The 17410-nt window shown below is 44.0% G+C and overlaps 1 protein-coding gene across 5 annotated transcripts in view; it reads left to right on the top strand.

Moving 5' to 3' along the window:
- The window catches only part of OSBP2 (oxysterol binding protein 2), a 327225-nt gene that overhangs the window by 232993 nt on the left and 76822 nt on the right, over nucleotides 1-17410 (top strand). For all 5 annotated transcript variants that reach the window (XM_068246447.1, XM_068246472.1, XM_068246456.1 and 2 more), the window contains 3 exons: nucleotides 5883-6000; nucleotides 7608-7674; nucleotides 13684-13848. In XM_068246447.1, the coding sequence (XP_068102548.1) occupies nucleotides 5883-6000; nucleotides 7608-7674; nucleotides 13684-13848 (350 nt within the window). The remainder of the gene's footprint in view (nucleotides 1-5882; nucleotides 6001-7607; nucleotides 7675-13683; nucleotides 13849-17410) is intronic.

Here is a 17410-nt window from a genome sequence, read left to right on the forward strand (position 1 = left end):
CGCAGTATACGTTGTAGGTAGGTGCCCACAGTATAGGCTATATAGTTAGGTGTCCGCAGTATAGGCTAGATAGGTAGGTGCCCGCAGTATAGGTTAGATAGGTAGGTTCACGCAGTATAGGCTAGATAGGTAGGTGCCCCCAGTATAGGTTAGATAGGTAGGTGCCAGCAGTAAAGGCTAGATTGGTAAGTGCTCACAGTATAGGTTAGATAGGTAGGTGCACGCAGTACAGGTTAGATAGGGTTGGTGCACGCAGTATAGGTTAGATAGATAGATGTCCTCAGTATAGATTAGATAGGTAGGTGCACGCAGTATAGGTTAGATAGGTAGGTACCCATCATTATAGGTTAGATAGGTAGATGCCAGCAGTAAAGGCTAGATAGGGAAGTGCCCACAGTATAGGTTAGATAGGTAGGTGCACGTAGTACAGGTTAGATAGGTAGGTGCACGTAGTACAGGTTAGATAGGTAGGTGCACGCAGTATAGGTTAGATAGGTAGGTACCCCTCAGTATAGGTTAGATAGGTAGATGCCCCCAGTATAGATTAGATAGGTAGGTGCACGCAGTATAGATTGGATAGGTAGGTACCCCCCAGTATAGGTTAGATAGGTAGGTGTCTTCAGCATAGTGCGGGGGGAGCGGGCAGAGCGAAGTTTCAACTCACATACCTCGATCCTGCATGCAGCCTCTATCTTTATCCTCTCCCGGCGTCCGTCGCATCGGTAAGAGCTCCCCCTGTGATGACATGCGGTTACTTCATCACAGGGGGCGCTGTTACCATCGCTACAGGCGCCGGGACAGGATGAAGCTAGAGGCTACCTACATGCAGAGATCGAGGAAGGTGAGTTGAAACTTCTCTCTGCCAGCTCCCCCCGCTGCTGCGCCCACCCTCCTGCCGCTCCGCCTGGCTCCCCGTGCAACCACACCACTTGGGAGCCGCCAGCAGCATAGTGAGCCTCCAAGCGGGGGCATGGCTCACTTGCACACTTGCGGCGCCCCTGCAGACATGTATAGTCATATGCTGATCTTTGGCTTGAAATAGTGATGGAAGTTAGTTTGCCCCTTTCAAGTCCACTTTCTTTACAGCTGAGTGTGCACATGTAACTTTAATTAGCTGACAGTGTGCGTTATGAGTTGTATGCTGTCATCAGCATGTACTAAAACCTACAGCAGCACTAATTAGGACGTAGAATCTATGAACTGAAACAGTAAGCAGTTAATGTTCTTTTACAGAAACCCCTACCTTCTCTTTAAAGGGAATATGAACTGAGAAAATTATGGAGGCTGACATATTTATTTCCTTTTAAATAATACCAGTTGTCTGGAATCCTGATCTATTTGGCTGCAGTAGTGTCTGAATCACACACCTGAAACAGGCATGCTGCTTGCAGCAATATCAGATACACCTAATCTGCACGTTGTTCAGGGTCTATGGCTAAAAGTATTCGAGGCAGAGGATCAGCAGGACTGCCTGGTGACTTGTATTGCTTAAAAGGAAAGAAGTATGGCAGCCTCCATCACTATCACTTCATTTGTCCTTTAACTCTTTATCTATCCCCCCCCCCCCCCCTCCCCGCATGTGTGATTGTCAGAGTTGCTTGATTACTTGACACAGCTGGTAAGTTTTACGTGTTTGAACTTTGTAGTAACCCCTTGGTTAGAGAACTAAGAGGTAAGCACATAAGTAAAAGTGTGACTGTATAGTATCTTAACTCATTAGATATACTCATTGCCTTTTCTAATGCACATACCGTACCTAGCTTGATGTGAACGTTGCAGCAGCCCCCTCGGCACCAAAATACCTTAACTATATTTAAACGCACACTATGTGCTGAAATAGCTGCTGATATTATTTTTAAACCCAGAAACCAGGACTAAAATTGACCCTGTGGACTGCTTTGCAAAGTTGCCTTTTGCCGGGTAGCCGTCATTGAATGTTGTGGCTCGGAGCTTTTCAGCTGACAGGCTTTTTGATTCTTCCTGGATTATCTTCTAGCACGCAAGTTATTTTGAACTGTGATGCAGAGTTTTTGAGTTTGTCAACTGATTATGGGTGAGTTCCTGTGTGTATTTAGTATACAGACTGATCTGACCGGAGCCTGAAAAGTAAGTCTGTTCATGTGTTATAATCTGTTGTGCTGAATCACTCTTTAGTTATGACTCGGTAACCTTTACGATGTGGAACATCTATGGCTTGAAATGAGTATAGAGTATTAAAATACCACGAGCTGCTTTTGTTATGCTGCAGATTAAAATAGCAGTGTGGTGGATGGGCTGCCATAATGTGTGGAAATCAGTTCTTCTGTAGACTTTGTAGCATTAGCATGACTGCATTCATATGGGAGAACGTTCTGAGTTTTTTTCTGAGCTATTCAAGGCCTTACAGCAGTTTTTCACTGTCTTCGTTTCAATCCAGATCTGTGGCACACATTTGATGCAATCAGTTTGATTTTATTCATCTGTCAGTTACTTGTTATGATGGGAATATATAGTTTAGTCTTGGATATTTGATCCGGTGCCTGTGACGTGGCCAGAATGTACGTCCCGGGAACCGTTGTGGTGGCAGGACTAAAATATCCATGATGTCATATCTGTGGCATTCGAGAAACACACCAGCTGCAAATTCCATTTGGAAGGCTTACATGTAGGTGACATGCAGTCTGACTGAGCGGATGACATCGTGTGACAGGTCACTAAAGGTCACGTTGATGCTTGCTTATACAAAAAAATAAATAAATCTGGATTTCAGTAGAGTATATTACCATGTTAGTTATCAGTTAAAACTCTGAAAAAGTCCTACAGCAAAGTTAGGCTCAACCTAACGACATGCCTGAGGGAATAACAGGCACTGTGCTTTGGGTTTGGGTTTTTTTTGGGGGGGGGAGGGGGGGGTTGGAGGGCCATAAAACACTCACAAGCCTCCAGCGCTATCCTCTAGCCTTCCTGTAGCGCTCCTAGTGGCTTTTCGCCATCCGTGCACAGCTCAGACACCCAACATGGCTCAGGTGACACAGAGGCTGCTGGAAAGCTGCTAGGAGCTACAGGAAGGCTGGAAGACGTTGCTTGGAGGCTTGTGAGTATTTTGTTGTGTTTTTTGCCAGTTGCTGAAGCGACCGGCAAGCACATGTATCCGGCATCTGGCGATCCCTAATCAGGCGGTGCCGGATACTGGGGACTTTGCTGTACTGGGTTGGAAACATACTCTGTAAATCTTTTAAAGTTAGCCAGAATCAAGTTTAAAGTTGCAGGAATCAAGTCTGACGAAGGTTTATTATTAGCCGAATGCTTACTGTTTATTCATCTCTAAATTAGCCAATAAATGGTGTCATCCTGATTCAAAACTCCTTAAAGTGAACCGAGCATCATTTTTAACACCCAGGGCAACTCTATAGCAAATTAAAAATGCATTCTAAAAATGTGGTTTATTATTAAAAAAAACTTTCATTTTACCTCATTTTTTTTTTTTACATCTAAGGGTTAAAATAGCCACTTTGTCCGTCCGTAAAGGACCTGCGGGTCTCTGAGCAGGAGATGATGGAAGGCAGATAAGAAATCACCTCATTAGACTTAGAGACACTGAAGCGGAAAAAAAATTATGATATTATGATTTGTATGTGTAGTACAGCTAAGAAATAAAACATTAAGATCAAATACATCAGCCTAATTGTTTCCAGTACAGGAAGAGTTAAGAAACTCCATTTGTTATCTCTATGCAAAAAAGCCATTAACCTCCCTGGCGGTAAGCCCGAGCTGAGCTCGGGCTATGCCGCGCAGGAGGATTTCTCCGGCTCTACTGGGGCGATTCGCCCCATTCAAAGTGCTGTGCGCGCAGCCAGCACTTTGCTAGCCGCGCGCACAGCTTGATCGCCGCCGCTCTGCGGCGATCGCCCGCACGCAGCGGCGAAAGACAGCCCCCGCCAGAGCCCTGCGCTGCCCGGACCAATGAGTTCCGGGCAGCGCTATGGGCTGGATCGGGTGCGCCTGACGTCAGGACGTCGGCTGACGTCCATGACGTCATCCCGATCGTCGCCATGGCGACAGGAGAAGCCAAACAGGGGAACGCGTTATATACACGCTCCCCTGTTTGCTATTAGTGCCGGCGACAATCGCACTAGAGGGACACATGCGCCCTCTAGTGGTGTTTCATGTAGCTACCACTCTGGTAGCTTTACATGAAACAAAACCAAAAAAAAATTTAAAAAAAAGGATTTTTGCCCATTTGGCAAAAAAAATGAACCGCCAGGGAGGTTAAGCTCTACGACTTTCAAAGTCGTGGAGAGGGCTGTTTTCTGACTTTTATTATCTCAACTGTTATTAAACTGTTTACTTTTTCTCTGCCAGAGGAGAGGTCATTAGTTCACAGAGTGCTCTGAAAGAATCATTTTGAATGCAGAGTGTTGTGTAATCTGAACATATTATAGAATGATGCAATGTTAGAAAAAACACTATATACCTGAAAATAAAAATATGAGAATATTTTCTTTGCTGCTAATCTTCTAGTAATTATTCATAGTACACAACCAATTCATTATATCATATTTTTGTTTTCGCTTCAGTGTCTCTTTAATTGACCACAAACAAACCCCCATTGTACTTCAAACAGAAAACATCCGTTACAGTTGAAGAATTTTCACACCTAGCGTGGATAATGGCAGTTGTAAAATAGCAGGGGGTTGGGGTTCTGAACAATGGCAGCCCTTGCAACTATTTGAAGCCAGGAGCTGCTTAGTTCCCTTTAAAGTTACCCAGTAAATGATATCATTCTGATTTGGAGCTTCATACCCCACCAATCCAATAATGCCCTTTGCTGATAATGTGAATTGCCATTTGACAGGAATTGCTTCAGTGGCGTAACTATAAATCATGACCCCCCTCCCCCCCCCCCCCCCACAATTTTCACACCCCTTTCCTTGTCTAGCTCTTGTGACCCTCACTGCCTGGCGGGGTCCATCTTGTAAGGGTCATAAGACAAGTGTGGACATAGTAATCCTCACCCATCCACCCATAACAAGTGTGGCCATAAAAACTGCTGATCTAAGTGAAGTAGAGCAGAGAGGAAGTTCCGAGTTCAGGTCTGCTTTAAGGAGAGGGAGGATGTCCTTGTACTAATGGAGAAAATGCATTATGGGGCTTATCTGATAGGTTTAAGCAACATGGGAGGAATGGCTGGTTTATAGAGGAATTTATTATGTTAACACATACCTTGTTCACATCTTCTGGAAACTGGATGTATTACTTTGACAGTTTTTCTGTTTTGTTTCTTTTATGTATAACATACATTAGATGTAATGGAGCAAGCCATGATGTTTGTATTGTGCGTGTATTGGGGGGGGGGGGGGGGTGCTTAATTTTTATGCTTTTGCTCTACCTCCCTTGGTTTATCACCGACTGTATTACAGTATGGATGGTTGTATATCATTTGGACATTTCACTGCAATTTTTGTGTTACTACAAAAATAAACCTCTCCATAAATGAAAATGTAAGTTGTGTACAAGCGCTCATCCCCACTGCTTCCCTCCAATCATATGTGCTCCTGCCATAGCCCTCCATCCAATGTGCTTTCTGTCATAGCTTTTCTTCCTGTTCAGCTACCTCCAGTTCCATAGTTTTTTTGTGTCACCTGCTGCAGCTCTGTTTATCCATTAAAGCTGAATTTACACTTACAGTAGGTGCGTTGTGTTGCAGCATGCTTTTTTTCAATGGGATGCAACTCGATGTAACTCAACACAAACATCTAAGTGTAAATCCAGCCTGACCCATTCTACTACACCCGGTACAATGAAAGTGTAAAATGGGTACTGGGCTCTCTGGCTCTGTAGCTACAATACTGGTTATGATGATGTTTGACTGATCTAATTACCAGTGAATGTCTCCATTTCAGGGAACGTCCAGGCTGTAAAAGGGGAAGCCAGTGATGAAGATGAGGAGACAGAGTACTTTGATGCCATGGAAGACGCACCAGCCTTTATCACAGTAACAGCTGACCCCAAACAGCACAGGTAAACCTCAATGAGCTCGAACATCATAATGAACATGTCTACACACAGAACACAAGCATATACACTATAACCAGTGGCATACGTAGGAAATTTGACACTTGTTGCTGATTATTTACAGACAACCCCTCCCCTCCCCCACCCCACCCCCACCCAAAAAAAAATAAAAATACAAATTTTCATGGAAGGGTTGACGGGTTGAGGGATGCATAGGAGGAGGGGGAAGAGGGGATAAGGAGGTAGAGGTGCAGGACAGAGAGCCTGGTGGGAAAGGAGAAATGGCAGGTAGATCCCTTACCAGGACTGCTGCAGACATCACCATTGCTGTTTGGCAGGGCCATGCTGTTAAAAGGAGCCACTGAAATCTGAAAAAAAAAATTAGAGAGCAAGGAAACACATTACCCATGGGACAGGAAGGGGTGCTACATCAGTGCAGTAAGTAGTACAGTCCTGTGCACTGCCTGCTGCTACAGTATTTTCCCGAATGTTGCCAAAACTATGAAAAAAGGTCCCAGTGACTGAGCACCACAGCGGCACCCCTAGCCATGGCTACACCCGGTGCTGTGAGCACCTGCAGCCTTATGGTAGGTATACCACTGACTATAACTAGTTAAGGCTTAATCTTAAAAATGTATTGCGAACTGCCAAGTCAGATTTTAAATTAAGGAACAATTCTGATTGAGAAATCAGGAGTTACTCAACTCACTTTTAATGATGATCTGACCTAGACACATATATTACGGTATGTGTGTAGGTTCTCTGATCAGGAGCCGCTACCACCTGATATAACTGCAATGACACACATTAGGGTGATGGCTGTCATGGTGCTGTCATACATCAGTGCATTAAGATGTTACTTCTTGCATAGGCTAAAATCTCCTGTCAGAGAACTGCAGACAGCTTCTGCCTGCTGGCAAAGTCAGTCTGCTGTCACAACGCCTGGAGAAGCTTGAAGCTGGCATGCCACACTTCAAGAATTCCCCACAGCTATGTATAAACTAGGGATGGGTAATCATAGCTCCATATTATAGTACATGCAGCTCTGCATCAACTGAGGTGTCTGAAAAGAGCTCACTCCATAACTAAAACTTCTAAACAATCTCTTTTTGTATTTATTTTATATTTTTATCTAGTACTGACAAAACTGCAACCCCACATTACAGGGAAAATGGGGCAGTCTCTTAAACTCTAGCGTCAAAGGTCTGTTTTTGGGGATCCTGTTTGCGTTTGAATTGGGTTTTAAAAAACAAAAACAAAGCATACAGCGCTGTCACTGGTTGAAAGAGGTTAAACCAGGGTTTGTGCCCCAAAAAGCAGGGTGCCCCAAAAGCCTCACCCCCCCCCCCCCCCCCCCGCCTTAACGCTTCCTTTTTTTTCTTTTGTTCCTTGTTTCGGACAATACCTTTAAGAGCTTCTGCTGTGGTTCACCCCCTCTCCTTCTTCCCCACATGATGGCGTTGAAAATTGTAGCTCTTACAACACTTTTTTTTTACTTTGAATACTCTGGTGGATTTGCCGTTATTAATAAAATTGGTAATACTGCAATTTCAATTTATTTATTGGCCTCTAGGTACCAAGTAAATCTTCATGTCTCTTCCTTTTCTTGAAAGGCGCTCTGGAAGCAATCACAGCAGTGCTAGTGGAGGCCACACAGAAGACTGGAATCTTGAAGACAATGTAAGTTTTATTTAGCGTTATTTTACCGACTTAAGAGGTACTTTACTGAATATACCTTAATCAAATTGCTTTTTTCAAATATTAATAAATTAGGCAGTATTTGCCCATTGTAAAATGTTACCCCACTCTGACTTACATTCTTAAATTCCTCAGTGATGCTTGCATCTTTACTACTGGCAAGTTGAATCATTATGGAACGCCCCCTCCCTCCACGTGAAGTGAGCAGAAACAGCACATGATCTCCCAGAATGCTCTGGGGAGAGGGCTGCATGACATAATAGCCTAGGCCAGACATCACTGGGAGTGTAGGCTTGCATTGCAATATATAGTCATAGAAAGTGGTGCTAAAACCAGAATAATAACAGTAAGGTAAAAAGTGCATCCTGAATAATTTATTACGTTTTGCTATGAGTCATAATTGTTCCTCATTATAACAGTTAAGGTAGCCATACACTGGTCGATTTGCCATCAGATTCGACCAACAGATAGATCCCTATCTGATCGAATCTGATCAGAGAGGGATCGTATGGCTGCCTTTACTGCAAACAGATTGTGAACCGATTTCAGCCTAAAAACCGTTCACAATCTCTGGTGGTGCTGCCGCCGCTCCCCCTGCCCGCATACATTACCTGCTCCGGCCGACGCGACTCCAGTCCCCAGGTCTCCGCTGTCTTCTCCGCTCTGGTCTGGTCTCCGGGTCCGGCATGCTTCACTTCTTCCTGCCCGGCAGGAAGTTTAAACAGTAGAGCGCCCTCTACTGTTTAAACTTCCTGCAGGGCTAGAAGAAGTGAAGCATGCCGGAGACCAGAGCGGAGACGGAGCAGCGGTGACCGGGGTGAGTCACGCCGGCGGAGCAGGTAATGTATTGCCACTCTATTGCGTCGGTCGTCGGGCACTCGAACGCCGCTAGCGACGCTTTCCCTACCCGCGGGCGATCAACGGTAATTTCCCGAAATTTAGCTTGTAGCGTGAACAATGTGACAGCAGATTCGATCCCAGTGATTGAATCTGCTGTCGAACGGCAGGGAATCGGCTTAGTGTATGGCCAGCTTTAGGAAGTGGAAATCCGGCAGCTGATGCCTAGTGATACAAACAGCAAAGCCAGTTTCTACCTTTTGATGGAATCACTCAGCCTATCAAACTGTCTGTGGCTAAAGTTCTTCATTCTCAGTGCTGAGGAGTGGTGGCTACAAAAGAATACTGGCCTCAATCCACTAAGCTTTATCAAACGTTTGATAATTTACCTTATTGGTAAAATCTAATTTTGAATTCACTAAGATGTTATAAATTTATTGAACGTTTTATCGATAAAACATTTGATAAATAATTAACACCTTAATGAATTCAAAATTAGATTTTACCCATGAGGTAAATTATCAAACGTTTGATAAAGTGTTTGATAAAGCTTAGTCAATTGAGGCCAATGTGTAGACAAGGCTGGGGCAGCCAGGGGAATCTAGGCACTTTTTTTTTTTTTTACCGACCTCACATAAGGTTGTGCTTAAAGAGACACTGAAGTCTCTTAAAAATCATTTTTTTTTATAACAAAATCCTCTTTAAAATATTAGCCCTAACTAAACCGCTGCATCCACGCGGCTGTAATCAAAATCTAAATCCCCCCCCCAAACGCGGCCTCCCTCTCCCCTACAAAATCCATGACTTTCTTGGTCGTGGATTTTGCTGCCCTCTACTCTTCCGTGTGAGGCAGAGCTATGAGCTGCAGCCGTGCCTCACACGCGTCTGTCAGCGGCGGATCTCCGCCTCTCTCAGTGAAGGAAGACTGAGAGGGGCGGGGGGGAGGCGGCAATCCGGGCTGACAGATGTGCTGAGAGGCAGAGCTGCAGCTCATAGCTTTGCCTCTCATGAAAGCGCTGCCTGGATTGCCCCCCCCCCTCGGGAGTTTGGGGGAGTTAGATTAGAGCGGCGGGGATGCAGCGGTTTAGGTAGGACTATTATGTTAAAGTGGATTTTGTAATAAAAAATTGAGTTTTTAGAGACTTCAGTCTCTTTAAAGCGGTATAAAACCCTGACATAATATTCAACAAAAACATGTTTTTCTACTTTTTATATGCCATACGGTTATCATATTTACGTTTGTGCATAAGTATTATTATTATTCATTTAGAAATTATACTTTCCCAAAGTATACTTTTTTTTGCCCTGAGGGCTGACTTTGCATTTTATTCATAACTGCTTTATTCATCTTCTAACTTAGTCAGAAATACTTTGACTGTCTGTCTTTGTTCAGCTAAGCCTGCAGTATCAGAGAAGTGTTTATTTACATTCCTCACTTGATACAATTAAATACAAGATAACATTACCTGCACTTTGGATTCTTCCAGCTTTGCTGGCAGGGAACTTCTAAGTTCTGTGTGTAACCCTTTGAATGCTGTTCTAGTAAAAAAAAAATGCTGGTTGTATATAATATGCTGTACATAATCTATAAGGCCCTGTTCATACTGTCAGCGTTTACAGAAATTCAAAGAAACGCAAGTTGAAATACGCATGCGTTTTTCTTGCGTTCAAATGCGTTTTCTATTGCGTTTTGCGCGCACACGTCACACAGGAAACAGAAAAGAATTATGGGAAACGCAGAGGGAAACGTACGCTAAATACGCAATTGTACGCGTTTTTGATACGCATCTATAGACTTTCATTGTGTCCGTTTCTGTGCGTGACGCACAAAACTGTGTGCAGCAATGCGGATGAGAAACGTATGCGTCTCATACGCATACATGTGAACGAGGCTATTAGAAAACATTAGTAGCCGTTTCTATGCGCAAAGTCTGCCCGTATGCGTTCTGTAAAAACGGCTAGGAACGCACATAGTCTGAACGGGCTTTAGAGCAAAGAAGAAATGCTGGGTTTCATTCCGCTTTAACATCCATAGCTAGCCATCACATGTTCACATCATGTGCTGTTTTGTGGCACGTCATGTAATCATCATGGTTTATATGTCAACCCTTGTTGTTGGTTTACTCAAAGAGGAACTCCAGTGAAAATAATGTAAATAAAAAGTGCTTCATTTTTACAAAAATTATTTATACATGATTTAGTCAGTGTTTGCCCGTTGTAAAATCTTTATTCTCCCTGATTTACATTCTGACATTTATCACATGGTGACATTTTTACTGCTGGTAGGTGATGTCAGTGGAAGGAGATGCTGCTTTTTTGGCAGTTGGACCCAGCTGTAAACAGCTGTTATTTCCCACAATGCAATGAGGTTCACAGACCGGAAACTCTAAGGACCATGGTCCTGACATCCCACTGTGGGAGGGGTTTCACCACAGTATCAGCCATACAGAGCCCCCTGGTGATCCGTTTGTGAAAAGGAAAAGATTTCTCATGGGAAAGGGGGTATCCGCCACTGATTGGGATGAAGTTCAATTCCTGGTCACAGTTTCTCTTTAAAGCTGGAGCATATAAAGGATTACTGAAGGTGTAGTGATTAGAGTTATGCCATTGAAGTCACACATGCACTCAACTACTGTAAAAAGTAGTGCAGTTCTGCATGGATTGATTAAAAAGAAAAAAAAAGTTGTGCAGGTGCTGCAGTGACTGCTGCCGACTAACAAATACTGTAATTGACTAACCTTTCAACAAGGTGGTTGTAAATTATTGGCATCTAATAAAATTTAAAAAAATGTTTTTTTTGAAGCAACAATAATGGACACAGAGAAAATCAGTATGAATCTCCCCAACAGTAGACTCGTCATACAGTTTTCAGTACACTTATAACGTTTATCAAAATAACAAGAAGTGTAGAAGTACAATATTTTGGGATTCCAAAACAGAAGTCAGTCCAGGCTTGAAGAAGTTGGTGTAACAATCAGGGGATATTAAGAGCCTTCTAAGACCAAAGGAAGAGTATTTATCCATGATTGCCAGATTTTGGCCATTTGATCTAAGATGGTTGCATTAATATATTCAAAATCTGTTCTCTGCAGGAAAGAGATTTTTATGGCTGTACTTCTTTATCAGTGAGGGTTACACTATAGTTTTGACTGCCAGTTGCCCTTTCACGCAGACAAAAGGAACACAGTCTATTTATTTGTATGCTTGGCACTGTAAATACACCTCTATCTCTTCATGTCACTTAAGGTACACTTTAATGTCCAGCATGGGAGACAGGGGGTCCTTTCTTATTGAAATGTCAAGAACATTACATATATTAGTTATTTTGCCCCATACGGCAGAACCTGGCAACTTCTGAAACTGTATGATTTATTTTAGTCAATGATTACAAATAGTTTTAAAATGCCATCTCCGGTTTACTGAACCAGTTGTCTCAAACCTTAGGCAACCTCTGTGTACACATCATATAGTCAGCTTTTCTGTATAAACTATAATTTCCTGCTTATATCTACACAAGAGACGATACATCATCTGGTGGAATCAGGGGCGCCTCTAGCCATTTTGTCACTCCAGGCAAGAAAGCCTGTGGCGCCTCCGCCCCCCCCCCCCCCCTTGGCGGCCACTACGTCCCCCTCATCAATACCCCTGCCCCCCAAACCCTCCCCCGTGTGAAAATAATCGGAATGAGGCAGTGTTGCACCCAAAAATAATCTGAATGTGCCAGCATTTCACCAGAAAATAATTGTAATGCTGCAGCGTTTCACCAGAAAATAATCATATTGCAACAGGGCTCCACTTTCATGAGGCACAAAGGGGGACAGAATGAGGCACAGGGGTTCTGAATAAGGCACACAGAGTGACATAGGGAGGCACAGGGGGACATAAGGAGTCACAAAGTGGGGCAGAAGGAGGCACAAAGGGGGGCATAAGGAGGCACAATGGAGGACAGATTGAGGCACAAAGGGGAACAAAAGGAGGCACAGGAGGAAAGAAGGGGGCACAGGGGGACTGAAGGAGGCACACAGAGGACAGAAGGAGACACAAAGAGGGCAGAAGGAGGCATGATGGGGGACAGAAAAAGCACAAAAGGGGCACAGGAAGACAGTAGGAGGCACAAAGGGGAACAGAAGAAGGCAGAGGGGGTGTAAGGAGGCACAGGGAGACAAAAGGAGGCAGATGGGAACAGACAGAGCCACAGGGAGACAGAAGAAGGCACAAAGGGGCACAAAAGGAGGCACAGGGGGACAGAGGAAGGTGCAGGGGATAGAGGTGGCACATGGGGACTGAAGAGGCACATGGAGACAGAAGGAGGCAGAGTGGGACTGAAGGAGGAACAGGGGGGCAGAGGTAGCACAGGGGGGCAAAGAAAGGCACAAGGGGACATATGGAGGCACAGGGGGACAAAAGGAGGCAGAGGTGGCACAGGGGGACTAAAGGAGGCACATGGAGACAGAAGGAGGCACAAAGGGAGACAGGACAAACGGGGTCAGACATGGCACAAGGGACTGTAGGAGGCACAAGGAGACAGAAGGAGGCACAAAATGGACGGAAGGAGGCACAAAGGGGGGGAAAAGGATGTACAAGGCACAGAGGGACACAGTGGCAGCTGCCTGCAACTTAGCTAAGCAGTTGCAGCAGAAGCAAGTAATAGAATGCCCGTAGGGGGTGGGGGCTTAGCCAGGGGGTGTGGCTTCATCCAGGGGGCGTGGCTTAATACAGCAACATGGCGCCCCCAGGACCAATGGCACTGCAGGCAATGGCCTGTACTGCCTATGCCTAGAGGCTCCCCTGGGTGGAATGCCATTGGATTGCATGTGGCATTTCAGGAGGTTGAGATCTTGAGGGTTCAGCCAGTGGCATGATAGCAGACCATTTATGATTGGTAAAAATTGAGTGTTTTAGATGAATAAATATGTAAAAATTATATAAAACCATGGTAGTCTGAATCCTTGTGGACTTGCTGCATTGTGTTAGTATAGATTATGTTTTGGACTAGGTAACCACACAGAGCCCCAGACCATTGGGATAGTGTTTGACGAAGACTTTTGGAATAGCGTTTAATAAAAAGAAATCTGTTCTCTTTTTGTCTTTAAGATTCATAGCCTAGAACTGTTTTGTCACATGTGTAATTTTGCAGCAATGTTTTGTCTGCAGGTATTTCGCAGCTCACATGAAAGCAATTATGACTCTAAGCGCAAAGATGTCTTGCCTAAGAAAAGGAGAAGGACCCGGGTTCCAGACAAGCCAAACTACAGCCTTAATCTCTGGAGTATAATGAAAAACTGCATCGGCAAAGAGCTTTCCAAGATTCCTATGCCTGTAAGTGAGTTAACGCTGGTTTCTTTCTTTAGGATTGTTTTTGCTTTCTTGCAATGGTAACAGGATCATTTGATTTTGCTCAGAAACGAATGTAATTTGCCTTCACATTTATTTGAACTGCACTTCATTTGCTGTGTAACTGGCTGTAAGAATTATCCTCTCAGAAAGCAAACCACTTGGTAGATATGGCAGCATCATCTTTCATTTTAGGCCCGGGCCACACTGGCACTAAAAAACAGACTATTACTGGATCCTTACGGAATGGATCTAAATGGATGCTAACAGATCCAATGTTAACCTATAGATCCATTCACATTGGTCCATTCGAAAGAACCTGTTCCGCATGCGTTGCTGAATGGACCTCAAGTTTGGTTCTGCAGTTATTTTTCTGAACTGAAGCGGAGGCTGACGCAGTATATGGAAGGCAATGAGAAAACACAATGGCTATAAAAACAGACCTCTCTAGCAAGCAGGAGGGCACGTGTGTGCATCCTGAGGCCATGTTTTATATAAGGAAAGAAATGTTTCTCCGGTGGGGGAGAGGAAGCAGAACGTTGCAGCAGCAGCTGACGGCAGAAAAAAGAAAGTAGACATACAGACAGAGAGCAATAGGCTGCCCATAGACAGATATTTTTAGAACCTTGCGTTGTAACGGAAACGGATGCAAAACGGATACCAACTGAACGAAAAATGTATCTGATCCGTTTACCAGAAAGTGCCAGTGTGGCCCGGGCCTTACAGTATTTTCAGCTGCCTTCTACCAGAAGTTTTCATTATGGTGATTCTTCCCAGAACCTACACAGGCTCAGCTAACAGCAGAGACCATTAGTATAATAGACTTAAGCTGGCTATATACGTTTCAGTTTCTCCATTGTGTAGTGTAAAGATTGGCCCTGTGTGCTTTTTTTTTAGCTGAACGTTTGCTGTGCCCTGGAAACCAAAGATTGCTCCTCCCATTTTTGTCAAGCTAATGAAAGGGTGGGGGGGGGGGCATATCATTAGTTGGGTGAGGATGGGAGGAGCAATGTTCAGCTTCCAGGTCACAGCCAAACCCCATGCTTTCAGGTAGGAAGGGGGATCATTTATTTACATCGCACTACAGAAAACTGTTAATACTTAACAGTATATAGTAATATATACAGTAATATAAAAAATAAATGTAAGGTGTTTTAAAAGCTGAAGCTACATGGGGACATGTTTACGTTTAATATTCTTAGGACACTTCCGGCAGGGTACACTTTAAGACTGGATCTGACTGTGCTATATACACCATCAGGTCTGGATGTATAAGCTGGCCAAAGGGGCATAAAGAAATGTCATACATAATTCCACCCAAAGACGTTTAAGGAACATGAAATGGCTTATTTTGAATTGTTGGATGTTGAAAATGAGCGGTATACATAAATAAAAAGTTAATGCGTTAGCTTTCAGCGAGTTTAGTCCAGGGCTTTTTGGCTCCTTAAATCCCTTCTCGCCAGAGCCTGACTACCCAACCTAAGCAGCCTAAGCTCCAATTTAGAAAATTCCAATAAGGAAGACAAGGTCAGGAGCCTGGTCTTTTTTTTATTGAAGCAAGTATGACAAGTAAACAGCATGGGTCTGTTTTAATGTAGAGGATTTATTGCCCAGGGAGCAGGGCAGAGCCTGCGGAAAGCTTCAGCAGCATATGAAATATTTCAGATAAAAATAAAAGTGAGATTTCAGCTGTGGAGGTGGGAAATGTGATGAGCTCAGTGTATTATTTTATATGTTCTATTTTAGGCTGGATGTCTTGCCGGGAGGAGACGATTTTAACATCTTTCTGTCTTTGTCGCATGCTGGGTTTCTAGTGATGTCTGTTATACTGTCTCTGGGAATTTCTTCACTTAGGTGCTCAGTTTATGGATGTGACAGCAGTAATACACTGTGGCTTGTGGAGTAGTCCTCCATACCAGGACCTTTGTCTTGCTATGGAAGACAGGGGTTTGGTTATTCAAATTAGATCATAATAGGTTAGAACCTTTCTTCATCCTTTAGAATCTTGCATTGTGAATCCAGTGAAGACAATACCCTAGCAACTATGCACCATGGTTTGAAAAGCAAGCCATTTTGGAATAAGAAGGGCTTTAATCATTTTGGAAAATAAATAACCTTGGCTGAGGTGGTCTCCTGATAGAGTACATTCTTTGCCATGACTTCCTGCAGTCTGAGCTGCATGATGACACAGAGTCAGGTCCAGTGGTTCCATAGGTGCAAACTGTATAATTGCCCCGGGCCTCGAGCCAGCTGCCTGGCCCTGATGTCTCCTCCAACTTTATTGTGGTGCTCCTGCAAAGTTTTCAATACAATAACATTTCTATAGCGCTTTTCTCCCATAGGACTCAAAGCGCTTAGGCTCTCTCAGATTCAGTAATTCGTAGTAGGATGAAGTATTCACATAACAAAAGTTATATTTCTGCAAATGCCAAACTGAACAGGTGGGTTTTCAGTCTGGATTTAAACACGTCCAGGAATGGAGCTGTCCTGATCTGTTGAGGTAAGGAGTTCCAAAACGTAGGGGCAGCATGACAGAAGGGTCTGGGACCAAAAGTTTCCAAGTGGACTCTGGGTATGACTAGATTATTAGAACCTGTTGATCTGAGAATGCGGGGATTGCTACGTAGCTGTAACATATCTTTCATGTATCCAGGGCCTAGATTATTCAGGGATTTAAATGTCAGTAGGCCGATCTTGAATAGGACCCTCCATTCTATAGGTAGCCAGTGAAGGGAGTGCAGGACTGGCGTTATGTGGCAGTGACGGGGTTGGTTGGTTAGCAGTCTGGCAGCAGTATTCTGTATCAGCTGTAGACGGTACAAGACCTTTTTTGGAAGGCCAGTGTAGAGAGCATTGCAGTAGTCCAGTCGGGATGTGATGAAGGCGTGGACTAAGGTTGGCAGATCTTCTGGGGGTATGAGGTGCTTGATTTTTGCAATGTTCTTCAGGTAAAAATAGGATGATTTCACCACAGCAGAGATTTGAGTTCTGAAGTTTAAATCCCAATCAATTAGAACTCCCAGGCTACGCACATGATCAGAGCTGCGTAGATCCGTGCCTCCTATTCCCAGTGGTGAAGACTGCAAGTTAAGTTGTTTTGTTATCATGATCTGCCCTCCAATCAGAAGGACTTCAGTTTTGTCTGCATTTAGTTTCAGCCAGTTGTCATTCATCCATTTCTGTAGTTCACGTAAGCAGGCGTTTATAGTTAGAGTTGGGTCTGTCACACCAGGCTGGAAGGAAAGATATATAGTTGGGTGTCGTCTGCATAGCAGTGGTATGTCAGGCCATGTTTTTGGATTAGTTTTCCCAGCGGTAACATGTAAATCGTGAAAAGCAGGGGAGAGAGAGGATTGAGCCCTGGGGCACCCCATACTTAAGTGATACAGGGGTGGACAGGAAGGGCCCCATAGACACTTTGTGGGTTCTGCCACTCAAGAAGGATTGGAACCACTGAAGAACTATGCCATCAATGCCGCAGTATTCCTGTAGCCTGTTTATCAAGATGTCATGGTCAACTGTATCAAAGGCTGCAGAAAGGTCTAGC

This window comes from Hyperolius riggenbachi, chromosome 1 (genome assembly GCF_040937935.1).
Source record: "Hyperolius riggenbachi isolate aHypRig1 chromosome 1, aHypRig1.pri, whole genome shotgun sequence".
Classification (NCBI taxonomy): domain Eukaryota; kingdom Metazoa; phylum Chordata; class Amphibia; order Anura; family Hyperoliidae; genus Hyperolius; species Hyperolius riggenbachi.